Source organism: Mobula birostris, chromosome 3 (genome assembly GCF_030028105.1).
Source record: "Mobula birostris isolate sMobBir1 chromosome 3, sMobBir1.hap1, whole genome shotgun sequence".
Classification (NCBI taxonomy): domain Eukaryota; kingdom Metazoa; phylum Chordata; class Chondrichthyes; order Myliobatiformes; family Myliobatidae; genus Mobula; species Mobula birostris.
In genome coordinates this window covers 61,884,627-61,903,865 of record NC_092372.1, presented here as the reverse complement: position 1 = coordinate 61,903,865, position 19,239 = coordinate 61,884,627, and the positions used below count along the sequence as shown (strand labels likewise).

Below are 19,239 nucleotides of genomic sequence, written 5' to 3'. Positions count from 1 at the left end.
TTTCACCGCCTGCTGTACCTGCATGCCCACTTTCAATGACTGGTGTATAATGACACCCAGGTCTCGTTGCACCTCCCCTTTTCCTAATCGGCCACCATTCAGATAATAATCTGTTTTCCTGTTTTTGCCACCAAAGTGGATAACTTCACATTTATCCACATTAAATTGCATCTGCCATGAATTTGCCCACTCACCTAACCTATCCAAGTCACCCTACATCCTCTTAGCATCCTCCTCACAGCTAACACTGCCGCCCAGCTTCGTGTCATCCGCAAACTTGGAGATGCTGCATTTAATTCCCTCATCCAAGTCATTAATATATTTTGTAAACAACTGGGGTCCCAGCACTGAGCCTTGCGGTACCCCACTAGTCACTGCCTGCCATTCTGAAAAGGTCTTGTTTATTCCCACTCTTTGCTTCCTGTCTGCTAACCAATTCTCTATCCACATCAATACCTTACCCCTAATACCGTGTGCTTTAAGTTTGCACACTAATCTCCTGTATGGGACCTTGTCAAAAGCCTTTTGAAAATCCAAATATACCACATCCACTGGTTCTCCCCTATCCACTCTACTAGTTACATCCTCAAAAAATTCTGAGATTCGTCAGACATGATTTTCCTTTCACAAATCCATGCTGACTTTGTCCGATGATTTCACCGCATTCCAAATGTGCTGTTATCACATCTTTGATAACTGACTCCAGCAGTTTCCCCACCACCGACGTTAGGCTAACCGGTCTATAATTCCCCGGTTTCTCTCTCCCTCCTTTTTGTTTAAAAAGTGGGATTACATTAGCCACCCTCCAATCCTCAGGAACTAGTCCAGAATCTAACGAGTTTTGAAAAATTATCACTAATGCATCCACTATTTCTTGGGCTACTTCCTTAAGCACTAAAAAAAAAAGAAATAAAAAGAAATTAAGGAAAGGAGCCCCCTGACATACCAGATCAGTGGAAGGGCCTTGAACTAATTTGCAGATAGGTTATGTTGGATTTTTGCTACCCAAATAGACACAAATCTATTTTGGTAGATACTTTCACCAAGTGGGTGGAAGCTTTCCTGACTAAGACAAACTCAACCAAACTGACTGCAAAAATCTTATTGGAAAGGGTCTTCATTCACTGGGGATTACTTCAGAATATAGAATCAGATGAAGGCACGCATTTTACAGCCCAGATGATGCAAGATATCATGGCACTTTTAAGGATCAAGCAGAGATTTCATACGCCCTATAGACCACTGTCCAGAGAAATTGTGGAAAGGATGAACTGAACATTAAAATGTAATTGGCATTAACGGGGAACAGTATGGCAAGTAGGTTTGTCTTATGTACTGATGATAATAAGGAATACAGTGGCATCATTGAAGGGTTACACCCCATATAAATTCATGACTGGTAGGGATATGAGAGGGTTGGAAGAGTTGTGAGGATTAGACTTGTCAGAACCTGAAATAGATGAAATTGTGTCAGAAAAGTGGATACAATATTTGGTAGAGACAGTGAAAGAGGCCAATTATGTGGCAGCCCATCAACAAGGAAAGAAAAGGCAACAGAGTAAAGCCTACTTCGACTCAAAAGTCAGTCTCATAGAATTAAGTCCAGGACAAAGTGATGATTAGAATACACTAACCCACCTCATTTTTAAATCCAAGGTTTGCAGGGCCCTACAAAACTATAGGCAAAGCTAGTCCATCAGTATACAGGGAACTGATTTCTCCAGATAAAAGTGGATGGTACCACACACCTAGTTGAAATTGATGGGGGAGAAACAGGAATGTTATCACCATTGGCACATAACAATTGATATACATGATGGTCCCAATTGTGGAGATTTGACAATCGATGTGCATGGTAATCCTGATTTGGAAGATTTGGGGTTGGAACACCTGTTCCAAGTAGAAGGTGACACTAACCAACAGAGTACAAGGTAACTGTTATTATGGTAAAGGAAGGTTTTATGTCAGTGCACTATTTCATATTCCTCAACATTGAAATAATTTAACCTACTCTTTGAAGAGTTCACAATGTGGGCAAATATTATGAGAAGACTTGGATATTCTTAAGTAACACATGCTATTGTTGCAAATGGTAGTGGGAAAGGGATAGATTTATCAAGATGTCATCAAAGGGAAGACCACTGGGCTTGTTCAGAAGAGTTAATATGACAGAAACTTCTGAATTGTGGTTTCAGTACTTATGAGAATTGTCCATTGTCTATTCTGCTTGTAAATAATGACTCTTTTCTCACAATATGCAATGATGGGACAGACATATAGCAACAACAACAATGAGTTATGTCAAGGGAAAGAAATAGTGTCCTTTGGATAGTTGTAATGTTGCAGTTGGGAGTGTGACTTTAGATTTGATTTTTGGAGAACAAACTTTGTCTCAGCCCAAAGTAAGTGCAGTAACGAAGGAGAGCCTTTTAATCCAATGCACTGATATGGATCTATATTTGTGGGACTCTGTTGTTACTGAATTACCGCTGATTCCTCATTTGACTGCCGACTGGACACGAGTAGTGAAGGAGGCAAAGGAGGCAATCCATCAATGAACTGACCATACAGAAGTTACTAAGACATGCTGATAAAGCAAATGAAACAGTGAGTGACTCAGACTCTTGGGATAAGTTTTGGAATTAGGAATCAAAGTTCAAATACATCCATGGGTGAGGATAGTTTTGTTGTGTCTATACTCAATTACATATCGATTAAATAAAAGCACACCACCACCCACTGCTCCGGGTGAGACTCTTCATCTTGACTGTATCCAGGTGTCCTCCACACAGATTCTCTAACACTCCGGTGCGCAGTTTAGAGGGAACCACAACACAAGACCACACATCAGCATTCTTTGACATACTGACAGTTGATCTTGTCTTGCTGAGGGTTACCATGAGCTGGCCATTCATGCATGGTGATTTCATAGAGTTTTGACAATGTCTGATCATTCCTTGTTTTCCCTTGTATTTCAGGATTTGTTACCAGCAACTGGTCCTCCAATGCGGTGTGGAATACTTCTGCTGGGTCACAGTATGAAAACTTTTCTTCTTCAGTTGCCAACAATGGAAGACATGACAAGCCATCAGTGTTGCTGTGTTGTTTGGTATCCTTGAGCTTTCTGTCATAAGAGTGGGTTTCTAGGAAAAGCGCCCAACATTGTAACCGGGTAGCAGACATCACCGGAATTCCCTTCCTGGGATTGAAAATGGACACAAGGAGCTGGTGATCTGTCACCAGTGTAAACTTTTATCTGTAAAGATAGTGGTGAAACTTCTTTATTTCCCATACTAGACTAAGGGTCTTTCAGTTGATCCGTGTGTAATTTTGTTCTGTGTTCTTCGGTGATCTTGAAGCAAACACAATTGGGCATTCAGATCCATCTTTCATTACATGTGACAAAATGGCCCCAATGCGATAAGAGGATCCATCGCACACTAGTCTGATGGGCAGAGCTGGGTCATAATCGGCGAGCAGTTCATCTGACGTTATTAATCTCTTTGTTTCCTTGAATGCTTTTTCACATCTTTCTAGCCATTCCCACTTTGCTCCCGTCTGTAACAGTGCATGCCTCACTGTAGTGGTGTTTGGGAGAAACCGGTGGTAGTAGTTTACAAGACCCAAGTATGATCCAAGTTGTGACAAATTTTCCAGTTTGGGTGCCTGTAGCACTGCTTCAGTCTCCTCTTGTAACTTATGTAAGCCATGCTTGCCAATGACATGTCCACAATATCAGCTTTCATTCTTGAAAAACTCACATTTCTCTCTCTTTGCATGCAGACCATATTCACTCAGCCTGGTCAGCACTGTACCGAGATTCTGGAGGTGCTCTTTATCATTCTTGCCAGTTACAATGATGTCATCAAGGTACCATTGTGTTCCTGGGATATCTTGGAGCACTTGGGGAGGAAGAGAGAGAGCGAGATCAAGAGCGAGAGAGAGAGAGAAAATGGTACCTTTATCTTTCTATAATGTAAGCATCACAAACCTGCTGGAGGTTCATGAGTGGTTAACAGAATCGAGGAGGATGATGATCCTAAGATAAGTACCTTTGCATCAAGAGAAGTGAGATATTGGCTAGAAAGAACTACAGTCTACATATCAGTGGATTCAAATGAATCAAAGACAGTGGAAATAGACAAACTAATTGTTTTTGCCATGAGGTCAAAGGTATGGAGACAGCCATTTTATGAAGAGACTCTGTTCTCCATTTGTGAGATGAAGTTGCTTGGCTTGGTCAATGTTTTAAAGTAGACATAATGATATTCCAGGTAATCTGCTGAACTGGAGATAATTTCCAAATAAGAAGCTATTATATCAAAGAACACCTCACAAATATTACATGCAGGACTGTGACTGTTAAGTTCAGTAGCTCTCCTGCACGATTCAAGCTGGTTGCTGAATGAGAATCAAGAGCCATAAATTGGTGATTGTCAATTGCTGGGAAGAGGGCAATAAACAGAAGCTGGTTTGGAGCAGAGCCAATGAAATAGTGTTAAAGGTCAGACACAAGACCTATAGCCAGTGGCACTGGAATGCAACATTTGAATTGGTAAGGAATGAATATAAAAGCAGACACTTTAAGTGTGCTGGCAGTGATGACTGTGCAAGAGATTCACCATTGTGGATGTGAGGTGCCCCACGGATGTGGAGATTTGAAATGGGACTACGAGGAACACATGTTCGGCAGCAAACATTCCTTTTAACTGGTGTTATCTTTTCTACCTGTTCATGGAAGTTCAGGAAAACGTAGTAGGTGTGCACACAGGTACAGTATTTGGTTGTGTAAGTCCACGTGCTCTTGCGTTGAGACAATAAGGGTACTTGTTGGTAATTTCAGATTATCTCTATGTATCCCTGATCATTATTACAAGAGGTGATTCTTGTAACAAACTTCTACAGGGAAAAAAAACGTAAACAAATGTTCATGATTATTATTCAGGAATTATGTTGATATGTCAGTTGCAAAGTTAAGAAAATAAAATCTAAAAGGACCAGCTTCAACAATGCAGCCATGTGAGAACCACATAATAATTACAGCTAGCAATATACAGCCTAATGGTTATTCATGCAAACATAGTGGGTTTGATGTACAAAATGAGACAACTAAAACTAACATTAAAGTGAGATAACCCTTCAGAATATAAACAACTCAGAACTTGCCTCTGAACCAGAAACTCTCTTTTTTGCATTCCATTATAATGTTTGCAATTTTCTGATCACCAAAATCCCTGGCACACCCATCCTGTATATAAACAGATGGAAAGTAAAATATTGTTAGTGCAGGAATTTGAAATTAGAACATAGACATAGAAAACATAGAAAACCTACAGCACAATACAGGCCCTTTGGCCCACAAAGCTATGCCGAACATGTCCTTACCTTAGAAATTACCTAGGGTTACCCACAGCCCTCTTTTTTTGCTAAGCTCTATGTACCGATCCAGGAGTCTCTTAAAAGACCCTATGGTATCTGCCTCCACCACCATTGCCGGCAGCCCATTCCACGCACTCACCACCCTCTGCGTAAAAAACCTACCCCTGACATCTCCTCTATACCTAGTCATAGTCATACTTTATTGATCCGGGGGGAAATTGGTTAAATTACTTCCAAGCAACTTAAAAATGTGCCCTTTCGTGCTAGCCATTTCAGCCCTGGGAAAAAGCCTCTGACTATCCACACAATCAATGCCTCTCATCATCTTGTACACCTCTATCAGGTCACCTCTCATCCTCCGTCACTCCAAGGAAAAAAGGCCGAGTTCACCCAACCTATTCTCATAAGGCATGCTCCCCAATCCAGGCAACACCCTTGTAAATCTCCTCTGCACCCTTTCTATGGCTTCCACATCCTTCCTCTAGTGAGGTGAACAGAACTGGGCACAGTACTCCAAGTGGGGTCTGACCAGGGTCCAATTTAGCTGCAACATTACCTCTTGGCTCTGAAACTCAATCCTATGATTGATGAAGGCCAATGCGTCATATGCTTTTGTAAGCACAGAGTCAACCTGCGCAGCAGCTTTGAGTGTCCTATGGACTCAGACCCCAAGATCCCTCTGATCCTTCACACTGCCAAGAGTCTTACCATTAATACTACATTCTGTCATCATATTTGACCTACCAAAATGAACCACTTCACACTTATCCGGGTTGAACTCCATCTGCCACTTCTCAGCCCAGTTTTGCATCCTATCAACGTCGCGCTGTAACCTCTGACAGCCCTCCACAACACCTCCAACCTTTGTGTCATCAGCAAATTTACTAACCCATCCCTCCACTTCCTCATCCAGGTCATTTATAAAATCACGAAGAGTGTGGGTCCCAGAACAGATCCCTGAGGCACACCACTGGTCACCAACTTCATGCAGAATATGACCCGTCTACAACCACTCTTTGCCTTCTGGGGGCAAGCCAGTTCTGGATCCACAAAGCAATGTCCCCTTGGATCCCATGCCTCCTCACTTTCTCAATAAGCCTCGCATGGGGTACCTTGTCAAATGCCTTGCTGAAATCCATATACATTACATCTACTGCTCTACCTTCATCAATATGTTTAGCCACATCCTCAAAAAATTCAGTCAGGCTCGAAAGGCATGACGTGCCTTTGACAAAGCCATGCTGACTATTCCTAATTATATTATGCCTCTCCAAATGTTCATAAGTCCTGACTCTCAGGATCTTTTCCATCAACTTACCAACCACTGAAGTAAGACTCACTAGTCTATAATTTCCTGGGCTATCTCTACTCCCTTTCTTGAATAATGGAACAACATCTGCAACCCTCCAATCCTCCGGAACCTCTCCCGTCCCCATTGATGATGCAAAGATCATCGCCAGAGGCTCAGCAATCTCCTCCCTCGTCTCCCACAGTAGCCTGGGGTACATCTCCTCCGGTCCTGGCGACTTATCTAACTTGATGCTTTCCGAATGCTCCAGCACATCCTCTTTCTTAATATCTACATGCTCAAGCTTTTCAGTCTGCTGTAAGTCATCACTACAATTGCCAAGGTCCTTTTCCATAGTGAATACTGAAGTAAAGTATTCATTAAGTACCATTTCCTCCGGTTCCATACACACTTTCCCACGGTCAAACTTGATTGGTCCTATTCTCTCACGTCTTATCCTTCTGCTCTTCACATACTTGTAGAATGCCTTGGGGTTTTCCTTAATCCTGTCCGCCAAGGCCTTCTCATGGCCCCTTCTGGCTCTCCTAATTTCCTTCTTAAGCTCCTTCCTGCTAGCCTTATAATCTTCTAGGTCTCTATCAATACCTAATTTTTTGAACCTTTCATAAGCTCTTCTTTTTTTCTTGACTAGATTTACAACAGCCTTTGTACAGCACGGTTCCTGTACCCTGCCATCTTTTCCCTGTCTCACTGGAATGTACCTATACAGAACTCCACGCAAATATCCCCTGAACATTTGCCACATTTCTTCCATACCTTTCCCTGAGAACATCTGTTCCTAATTTATGCTTCCAAGTTTTTGCCTGATAGCCTCATTAAATTAAGTCATAAGATGCCAGAAATATTAAGAAGATCAGGCAGTAGCTTGCAAATATATTTCAGTGTTACAGTAGAGTAAAGGGAATTCCTGAGGCATGAGAAAGGAGCTGACCAAAGTTGATTGGAAGGGGTCACTAGCAAGGCTGACAGTAAAACAGAAGTGGCTGAAATTCAGAAGGCACAGGAAAAATACATCCTAAAGAAGAAGTATTCTAAAGGAAGGTTGATGCAACTATAGCTGACAAGGGAAGTATGCCAGAAATTCTAGAGTGTCAGGGCAGAAGTGAGTGTAGTTGCTATTACTAAGGAGAAGGTGTTTGGGAAGCTGAAAAGTCTGAAGGTAGGTAAACTATCTGGACCAGGTTGGAGTCCATTATTAAGAATGAAGTCTCAGAGTACTTGGAGGCACATGATGGAGTAGGTCAAGGTCAGCATGGTTTCCTTGGGGTGAAATCTTCCCTGACAAAGCTATCAGAATTCTTTGAGGAAATGAAAAGCAGGGTAGACAAAAGAGAGGCAGTGGATGTTGCTTATTTGGATTTTCAGAAGGTCTTTGACAAAGGTGTTGCTCATGAGGCTGCTTAACACGATCAGAGCCCATGGTATTACAGAATAGATACTATCATCGACAGAAGATTGGCTGACTGGCAGGAATCAAAGAGTGGGAATACAGGAAGCCTTTTCTAGTCGGCTGCCTGTGACGAGTGGTGTTCTGCAGAGGTCAGTGCTGAGACTGTTTCTTTTCACATTATATATCAGTGAGTTGGATGATGGAACTGATGGCTTTGCGGCCAAGTTTGTGGATGATTCATTTTGAGAGGACTAGGATATAAAAGCAAGGATGTATTGCTGAGGCTTTGTAATGTATTGGTTAGACTGCTCTTGGAGTATTGCGAGAAACTTTGGGCCCCTTATCTAAGAAAAGACATGCTAGCATTGGAAAGGGTCCAGAGGAGATTCACAAGAATGATACTGGGATCAAAAGTTTTAACATATGAGGAGTGGTTTAGGCATGTACTTGCTGGAGTTTAGAAGAATGAAAGCGTTCTTATTGAAACCTATCAAATATTGAAAGGCCTAGAGACAGTGGATGTGGAGAGGATATTTCTGAAAGTAAGGTGGTCTAGGACCAGAGGACACAGCCTCAGAGTGGAAGGATGTCCATTCAAAACAGAGATGAGAAGGAATTTCTTTAGTCAGAGGGTAATACTGTAAATCTGTGGAATTCATTGCCACAGCTGGCTGTGGAGGCCAAGTCATTGGGTATACTTAAAGCAGAGATTGATAGATTTTTGATTGGTTAGAGCATCAAAGGTTACAAGAAGAAGGCTGGAGAAAAGGGTTGAGAAGAATAATAAGTCAGCTCTGATGGAATGGCAGACCAGACTCAATGGGCCGAATGGAATAATTCCGCTCCTATGCCTGATAGTCTTTTTAAAAAACATTTTCTTTCTGCATCTTCTTTTTCACTATACCCTTCACTTCCTTCCAGCTGATGTGCAAAATGTTAAATGATCAAACACAATATTATGAATGAAGTACTTCAGAACATTGTGTGAAGTTGCAGCAGTTCATTTAAGTTGAGGCATGATTGGATCTTGCCATTAACGGGTGGAAGACCGTGCATTGCTCTGTGCATGTTGCACGGAGCAACTGTAAGTGACTAAAGGTGGACCCAAGTGCAGGACACAGGCACAGAGACAGACTTGGACTTGACTAGGAACTCAAAACCAGGACTTGGACTTGACTTGGAACCAGAATTTGGACTTGACTTGGGACTCGGAACCAGGACTTGACTCGGAATCAGAACTTGGAACTTGACTCAGACTTGGAGCCTTGGGACTTGGACTGGGACTTGTAGCCTTGACTTGGACTGGGACCCAAAGTCTACAAAACAAAGCAACGACAGACCACTTGCATCCCGGCTCGGAGCAGCGGCAAAACAGCTGGCAACACTCAGCTGGACACGAGATGACAAAAACAAACAACAACAGACAATATGAATCTTGACACGGAAAAGCTCATGAAGACAGTCCCTTATTCTTGGCGGCTCGGAAGACAGCCCCTTATTCTTGATGGCTTGGAACATTCATCGCTGCCCTGTCTACGGTGACAGACCAGCCTCTTGACTCGAAGGAGGAACAGTGGATGACAGGCTCTTGACCCGACCCAGGAGCTGCAATCGGCAGGCTCTCGACTCGACTCATTCTTGGCAGCCCGGAACGAGCATAGCCACCCTGCTGAGGTAACGAACCAGCAGCGAGTAGATGTAAGCCAGCGCTTCTATGCTGACCTGTTCGAATAAGGATCAGGTGCCCTAATCAGGGAGCCCAGTGGAACACAGGGAAAAGGAAATTAACTAAAACAAGGAGTCAACGGACCGGACCCTGACAGCGCAGGGTCTTGTTGGTCAAACTGGAACCAACTTTGTTCAGTAAGGTACCCTTCAGGCACCTGCAAACTGAGCAAGGATGTTTTGCATCACCAAGAAATTCCAGACCGTCAACAGAGGTTGCCTGACCCATGACTATTTCCTGCATTTGTCACTTTATATTACCAAAAATCTGAGTCGCCTATTGCAACCCATTCAAGAATGAATATTTTTATTTTGTGCAAGTCTAGATTGTGTGTAATTCTGGTTTCTCCACTGCAGGAAGAATGCGAGGCTTTCGAAAAGGTACAGAAGAGGTTCACTAGAATGGAGACTGGATTAGAGGGTATGAGCTATCACAAGTTGTACAAACCAGATCATTGGGGCTGAGGGGAGATATGAGAGAAGATAATAAAGTTATGAGAGAATAGATTGGGTAGACAGTCCCAAATCTTTTATCCAAGATGGAAATATCAAATACTTGATAATACAGACTTAAGGTGAGAGGGAGACATTTGGGGCACATTCTTTATGTCACAGTCCTGACCATTAATTCCTCATATTCTCCTAATTCCCTTTTCTCCGTGTTCTCCCAGGCTCCTTGATTGCGACACCTGATTGTCACTTGAACCTGCAACTTAAAAACCCTGGCTTTGCATCCACTCATTACCAGATCGTTGTTTCAGCCAGTGTGGTAATTCATGTTCCTGGCCGCTTAGGATTGTTTATTCCCGTGTAACTCTTGTCTCTCCGTGTCAAGATAAGTATTGCCAGCTGCCTTCTTTTCCTCCTGTTTGCCGTTCAACTCCAGCAATGCTCCGTGTCAAGATAAGTACTGCCTGCTGCCTGCCTTTCTGTTCATCCTCCTGTTTGCCGTTCAGCTCCAGTCACGCTCCTGCCCTCATCTGCATCCTAATTCTATCTCCGTGCCAGTGTCCTGCGTTTGGGTTCACCTGTTCATTGCAACACTTTATGATACTTTACTCATGTTCTTCTTTATAAAATCTCTTCTGGAAAGCAATTAACAATGAAAAGAAAATACCTCATTAAAATATATTTATTCTGCTGAAGGAAATGAAAATGGAGTATCAGTGGTTAAAGTTCACCAGTCTCATGGACTTTGAAGTTGAATAGATGGTGGGTCTAATCAGCAATATTAATCATATTCTTTTGTTCATATATACAACACAATATTGCTTCAGTCATAGTTCCAGCTCCAGCTAGCTTAACCTGTTTGGTTTTGTGCAGCTTTGTATTTGCACACCCCTTTGTTAACGCTTGCATTCCTGATGTATTGAAAGGACAAACACAGAGCTGTAAGACATGAATCCTGCATTTAGAACTTTAAAATCTCAGGACTAATGATTTAGTGACACAAAAAGTACAAACGGAAGGCAGTTACTTTGACCTTTTCTCCTGCTCCAGCTATTCATAAGATCATAGCAGATCTTTTACCTCACCTTTACTTTACAGCACTCACACCATATTCAGTGTGGTCTGGACATTTACTCTGTGCTACAAATAGTTCAAGGAATGTAAGTATTGCCCTGTCTTGTTCACCTGATAAAAATCATACTCTCTTTAGTTAAGCACATTGGGAATGGGAATTTGATGGAGTTACATTCTACTCTGACCAGAAGCTTCAGCATTTCAAAGCACAAATAATCTGCAAATGTAGACAATGATCATTGTACAGTGGCATGCAAAAGTTTGGGCACCCCGGTCAAAGTTTCTGTAACTGTGAATAGTTAAGTGAGTAGAAGATGAACTGATCTCCAAAAGTCATAAAGTTAAAGATGAAACATTCTTTTCAACATTTTATGCAAGATTAGTGTATTATTTTTGTTTTGTACAATTTTAGAGTGGAAAAAAAAGGAAAGGAGCACCATGCAAAAGTTTGGGCACCCCGAGAGATTTGAGCTCTCAGATAACTTTTACTAAGGTCTCAGACCTTAATTAGCTTATTAGGGCTATAGCTTGTTGACAGTCATCGTTAGGAAAGACCAGGTGATGCAAATTTCAAAGCTTTATAAATACCCTGACTCCTCAAACCTTCTCCCAACAATCAGCAGCCATGGGCTCCTCTAAGCAGCTGCCTAGCACTTTGAAAATTAAAATAAATGATGTCCACAAAGCAGGAGAAGGCTATAAGAAGATAGCAAAGTGTTTTCAGGTAGCCATTTCCTCAGTTCATAATGTAATTAAGAAATGGCAGTTAACAGGAATGGTGGAGGTCAAGTTGAGGTCTGGAAGACCAAGAAAACTTTCCGAGAGAACTGCTCGTAGGATTGCTAGAAAGGTAAATCAAAACCCGCATTTGACTGCAAAAGACTTTCAGGAAGATTTAGTAGACTCTGGAGTGGTGGTGCACTGTTCTACTGTGCAGTGACACACACACAAATATGACCTTCATGGAAGAGTCATCAGAAGAAAACCTTTCCTGCATCCTCACCACAAAATTCAGCATCAGAAGTTTGCAAAGGAACATCTAAACAAGCCTGATGCATTTTGGAAACAAGTCCTGTGGACTGATAAAGTTAAAATTGAAAGACTCTTAGCTGGCTACAGAAAGCGTTTACAAGCTGTGATACTTGCCAAAGGGGGTGTTACTAAGTACTGACCATGCAGGATGCCTGAACTTTTGCTTTGGGCCCTTTTCCTTTTTTGTTATTTTGAAACTGTAAAGGATGGAAATAAAAAAGTAATCTTGCTTAAAAATATTAAAGAAATGTGTCATCTTTAACTTTATGCCTTTTGGAAATCAGTTCATCTTTTACTCGCTTAGCTATTCACAGTAACAGAAATTTTGACCAGCGTGCCCAAACTTTTGCATGTCACTGTATGTTGCAAATAGTTAGCAGATTTAGGCAGCAGCTGTGCAGAGAACAGAATGAACTTTTATTTCTTTAAATCTCTCAAAGGCTGTTTTATTTAATTATGAAATAGACAAACTCAACATACTTACTCTTCTACATGGCGAGTGCTGTTGATTTTGATGTTGGGAAGTTTCACTTGACATGGTTGTTCTCTTTAAACAGTGTTCACTCAACTGAAAGTTAATGTCGGCGGTTTCCTTACTAATGACTTCTTGTTTTGGTAAGGTCCTTCCTTCATAGCTCCACCTATATACGCATCATAACATCACCAGTCCTTTCACTGCAACTTCATCATCATGTTGCTGAACTTTTGATGTTTCAGTTACTGAGAGAAGAGCAGCTGATATATCAAAAACCTTTCAGAGGGATATCCAGTCCAAAACATTTTTCTCACTGAAGGAGTCATTACAGATCTTTGAATAATCAGACAGGATATATATCCAGTCCATTAAAAGTAAACAGTGTTTTAATCACGGCATATTCTGAGTGAAAGACTCAGCAAATAAGGGAATGATTTGATTTGATTTCAAAAATGTATTTTTAAAAATTTAGTTAAACTTTTTAAATTTTGTAGTGCAGCACACAAAAGAGCTGGAGGAACTTTGCAAGTCAGGCAGCATCTATAGAGGGAAACGGACTGTTGATATTTCGGGACCAGACCTAGTCCTGATCAAGGGTCTCAACCTTGAATGGTGACTCTCCAGTTCCCTCGATGGATGCTGCCTGACCTATTGAACTGCTTCAGCTTTCTTATGTGTTGCTCCAGACTTCCAGCAGCTGCAGTCTCTTGTGTCTCAACTGTTAAGCTGTAATAAATCTCCAAATTAATTTGAGAATAGGCTAGAAACTACTTACTTAAAGTCAAATGGTGTAACCTGTTGGCTGAAAATATAGACTTCTTGGTTTGGCTAACAGCACAGGATGTGTTAACACAGTGTCCTGTGAGTGCAGATTCCAGTAACTGTGGATTAGAGTGAATAAGGGATTTCAGTGACAACTTACAAAAATTAAATAAATAGATTAAAGAAAATATATATTTAAGACTGGTAAGGCAGGACAGAGAATATGTTGCAGCTGTGCTTTGTGATTTTTTATATTTCAGATTTTTTTACACAAAGGAAGGAGGATATTTGGCCTATTGAGCCCATGCTGGCTCACAGAACGATTCTATCGTTCCTTGTAACCTGTTCTCTCTCACATGTTCCAACTGGGTTCAATGGTGGCGACAGACAAAGTAACTGTTGCCAAACAAAAGGCAGCCAGCCTGACTACTAGGAAAATTTCATAATTCAACTAAAAAAGACTAAAGCATCAATATGGAAAATAGGCAACAAAGCAAATATAAAAGCCAAGTCCCAGATGAATGACCAAAAAAAAGTGATAATGTGAAATTGTTGTAATTAATATACACATAGCAGAGAAATTAAACAAAATTGCTTGTGTTCATGAAAGCTAATGCAGAAAACTTCCTGGAAGTAGTGCAGGACTACAAGGCTTTGTGACCATTTCTCTGTCATTTTCCAGTTTATTCTCACACCCTAAAGACATGAGGTTGATAGGGTCATTGGGCATTGTAAATTGTCCCAGCATAAATGGTTGATAGAATTTGGGATGATTTGATGGGTATGTGGGGAGAATAAGGTTACAGGGAAAAAATATTGAGGGAATGAGATTGTTCTTTGAGCTGGCAAAGATTTGATAAGTCAAATAGCCTCCTTACATTTGATTAGGAAATATGAAAATAAGGCCTAGAGTAACAGAGCAAGGAAACAGGCCTTGCTATTCAAACCATCCATGCTGACCAAGGTTCTGTTTACCTGCATTTGCTCCATATCCACCTGGACCTTTCTCATCCATTATTTTCCCAAAGGTTTTAAATTTTGTAATTGCTACTTCCTCTGGCTGTTCATTCCGTGTATCTTCCATGTGAAAAACTTGCCTCCTAAATCCAATTTAAATCTTTCCCTTCTCACATTAAATCCAGTTCTCTAGTTATAGGCCCTCCTGTCCTGGGAAAAAACATTGGAACGATCCCTTTCATGTATGCCCATGATTTTATAAACCTCAGTAAGGTCACCTTCAGCCTCCTTTGCTCCAGGGAAGACAGGCCCAACCTACCCATGGGGCATACTGATTGACCCACTGAGTTCCTCCAGCACATTGTTTGTGGCTCCAGATTCCAGCAGCTGCGGACTCTTGCGTCTTCATCCTATCCAGTCTCTCCTTATAACTTAAGATCTCCAATCCTGGTAATATCCTTGTGCATCTTTCTGCACCATCTATAGCTTAATCAAATCCTTTTTGTAGTGTGGCCACCAGAACTACACAGAATATTTCAGGTGTAGTCTCACCAACATCCTCTACAGTTGTAACATGATGTCCCAACTCTTGTACCAATGGTCCACCTGACGAAGGAAAGTATGCCAAATGCCTTCTTCACCATCCTGTCTATCTATGCTACCACTGCCAGGGAACCTTATACTTGTACCCTTGGTCTCTCTTTTCTACAAGATTTCCAGGGCTTGTCATTCATTGTATATGTTCTGCCCTGGTTTAATTTCCCAAAATAAAATGCTTTGCACATCTGAATTAATTTCCATCTGTCATTTCTTGGCCCACTTTCCCAGTTCATCAACTTTCTGCGTAGCCTCAAATGACCTTCTTCACTGTCCACTGCATCACCAAATTTGGTGTCATCCTCAAATTTACTATGCATGCCACCTATATCCCCATCGAGATTGTTAATGTAGACAACAAATAACAGTGGACCTAGCAGTGATCTCAGTGACACGCCACTGGTCACGGGCTACCAATATGAATAAAAAATGCCCACCACTACTACCCTAACAACAGGAATTCTGCAGATGCTGGAAATTCAAGCAACACACATGAAAGTTGCTGGTGAATGCAGCAGGCCAGGCAGCATCTCTAGGAAGAGGTACAGTCGACGTTTGAGGTCCTGACGAAGGGTCTCGGCCTGAAACGTCAACTGCACCTGTTCCTAGAGATGCTGCCTGGCCTGCTGCGTTCACCAGCAACTTTTATGTGTGTTACCACTACTACCCTGTTTCCTTCTACCAAGCCAATTCTGTATCCAATTTGGCAGCTCACCTTCTGGATCAACTTATCTTGCCAGACCACTTCATAAACTTCGGTAAGATGCATGCAGACGCCAGGTCCTGCTTTCACCAATCCCCTCGGTCATCGTTTCAAAAAGTTCCATGAAATTCTTCAGAAACATGCAAATGCATGCTGGCTATCCCATTGCACATTGAGCTGCACCCTCTAGTACTTCACCTCTTTCTGCTCTTCATTACTGGCAATGTCTGCATTATTACTCCCATCTCCTCCATACCATACACTAATGACAATATTCTGCTCTTCTTACAAGTCAATCATTTCCTCAATTTCGCATAACACGATTGCATGTGATGCATAGCAGGTATCTGCAGGAAGCAGGACGCAGTTTGGCACGCTGTACCCACTGGAAAAACCAGTTAATCATTTTGCAAGCATGGATGAGTCAGGAGCATGTTCTCTGGTGCGGAACCACAGTTTCCGTGGGACTTGGTCATTGCAAAATTGTCCTGTGATGAGAGTAGAGATAATTCAGACATGCTGGGAGTTGCTGTGCGATCCAGCTCGAAAGGCTAGAAGGGCCTATTCCACACTGTATCTCTAAATAAAATATAAAAATAAAATAAAAAATTTCTTTTGTTCTTGCTCACTTCCATGTTACTCCCTCACACATGACCAACTGATGATTGCAGTGTTCGTTTTTACCCTGTAAAGAAGAGATAATCTTCATCATTTTTTACATTTCTGATTCAGATGCTTCTTGCGGATTTAGGGGAGTGGTGAGGGGGGCAGGAGCAGCGGTGTAGGATAGTACAAAAAAATCTTAAGTGCCATTTCCTCAGTGAATCCAACTCAGAGACCTGTAAAACATTCATGTGAGAAGGTAGGTGTGGTGGTGTGGACTTTAGCCCTTCCCCCTGCAGCCTCATCAATGCAAGAGAGCCAGGTGCAGTCTTAAGTTTGGGTACTGCTTCTGTGGAATCTATAATATCTCCCCAGTGCTCCAGTTTCCTTCCACAAGATAAAAACATACTGGTAGGTTAACTGACTGCGGTAAATTAACTCCTTGTTGCAAAAAGAAATTAGAGGAAGATTGACAGACATATGAGAAAGAATAAAATTCAGGCTACAGGGAAATAATAGGAAAGGGAATGATTCAGGGTAGACACAGATCCCACTACTCATAGACCTGCGTGTTATATCTAACCAATGAACACATAGTAAATAACATTTTATTTGGAAATGATCTCTAGTCCAACAGATTACCTGGAGTATCATAGTGGTTACTTTAAAACACTGATTCAGACATGAAAAACCAGTTCACAAAATGGAGGATGCAGAGCAACTTCACAAGATAGCAGCCACCATTCTTTTGACCTCACGGCAAGAATAAAGACAATTCATCTAGCCGTTTCCACTGTTCTTGATCCATTCGAATTCACTGATTTGTAGACTAGTTATTTCTGGCCAACAAGACACTGATGAAAATACCATGGAGAAATTAATACTTCATGTGGTACTTTCAACTCATCTTTTCATGTTCCATTCTCCTCCAACACTGGTGATAAACAACTGCATGACAAGCCAACTGTCTCCAATACTGACCAAGGCTGCACCTTTCCTGAAAAAAAATCTCCATGGTTGACAGGACTTTTTAATTTCCTTCCCCAGAAATTAACAACCCTTTTGTAGTATATTTTGATATATCCAAAGTTTGATAATCAGAATCAATGCCCAATTATGGTGAAGTGAATTCGTGATTTTGAACATTGCATAAAAAGAATAGCATATTTTCAACTGAACTACAAGCCAAATATCCCAATATGTTGCCCATGGCAACCAGAAGTACTTTGCCAGAGCCAACCAACAGCTGTTAGTGGGCCAAGACCTCACAAAATCCATTGAGTACAAGCTGAAAAATATCATGGGCTGGATCTTCCAATGAACGTTATGTCACTCTTACTGTAGGTTGCCCTTGGATCACACTGTTTCTTACCAGCGTGCTCCTGAACTCAGTCTTCCATTGAATGACTGAATCCCAGCACACTGATGAGCTATAATTCAGCGATGCAGGAACAGGGCAACCTGACACAAATGACCACTCTATCCCTGCGAAAGCTAGTGAGGTTACGTTCTCAGGCTCATGAGCCATCACAAGTGTGGTCTGAACTCATCAGTCAGGTGATGTAATTCCATGGAAATAACCAAAGTGGTGTTATGAATTCTGGATTTATAAATACCCAGGTGACCAAAATTAACATGAAGGAATTATTAATTATACTGATGACTGACTGTAGTAATAAATTTAATATCTCTTGATGTCAAATGTCTATTTCTGCTCTTTAATATTCTGTGAGCAACAGGCTATTTTATACAAGAGCAATTTGCATCTATGTACTACTAAAATTCTCATGGTCTGTTTGTCTGTTTGTGACCTCCAATTAGCCCAAATGGTGCATTACAGTGGCACTTTTTTTGACTAAGTCGACTTAAAATGCGCTAACTTACAGAATGCATGCAAAGTTCAGGGTTATATATTTGTTTAAAATTGCTCACTCGTCAATCAGCAAGCCCCGCTTTCCACAACCAGAGCCGATTCCAGCTTTAATGGAAACCGTGACGCAACACCACGACGCATGTGCATGGCCAGTCTCAGCAGTGCCTCATGATGCTCACGGAGCTGATTCCTCCTTTCATGGAAACTGCGACGCGACACCACGACGCATGCACACGGCCAACCTCAGCAGCGCTTCACGATACTCACAGAGCCAATTCCACCTTTCATGGGAACCGTGGCACGACACCACGACGCATGCGCGCTGCCAGTGTCAGCAACGCCTCATGATGCTCACAGAGCCGATTCCTCCTTTCATGGGAACCGTGGCACGACACCACGACGCATGCGCACGGCTAGCGTCAGCAGCGCCTCATGATGCTAACAGAGCTGATTCCTCCTTCCATGGAAACTGCGACACGACACCATGACGCATGTGCCCGGCCAACCTCAGCAGCGCCTCACGATGCTCACGGCAATGACACCAACCACAGCAAAACGGCAGGGCTATCACGTCCATTTAGGAGAGCGCCAACCACATCATCAAGAAAAATCAGCATCCGGGAGGCTTTGGTGTTACTGCTTTGTATCTTCTATCAAGCTTTAGGGTAAAAAAAATATGGACAGCCTAATTATGCCACGTGAAAAGAGAAGGGGGACATTATGGCCAAGAGATGATGCCAAACGTTGTTGGGAAGCGGCAAGGAGAGGGAGAGAACATCAATCGGATGAGGCCAGGGCCGCATGACTCCAGGATCAAAGAATCAGGACAAAAAAGATGAGAGAAGAGGAGACAGAGGAGGACAGGCATGCACGTCTCCGAAATGACAACAATAGGCGCTGAAGGAGGAGG

The 19,239-nt window shown here is 42.0% G+C and overlaps 1 protein-coding gene across 3 annotated transcripts in view; it reads right to left on the bottom strand.

Moving 5' to 3' along the window:
- Nucleotides 1-18,699, bottom strand: part of ociad2 (OCIA domain containing 2) — a 48,011-nt gene extending 29,312 nt beyond the window's left edge. The window contains exons 1-3 of one of the 3 annotated variants that reach the window (XM_072251835.1): nt 15,866-16,074; nt 12,844-13,094; nt 5,167-5,248 (exon numbers count right to left, since the gene is read on the bottom strand). In XM_072251835.1, the coding sequence (XP_072107936.1) occupies nt 5,167-5,248; nt 12,844-12,897 (136 nt within the window). In that variant the 5' untranslated portion in view covers nt 12,898-13,094; nt 15,866-16,074. Of the gene's footprint in view, nt 1-5,166; nt 5,249-12,843; nt 13,095-15,865; nt 16,075-18,388; nt 18,468-18,596 lie in introns of those variants that run through there. The other 2 variants (XM_072251836.1, XM_072251838.1) reach the window with 2 other exon arrangements.
- Between the last annotated feature and the right edge of the window lie 540 nt (nt 18,700-19,239).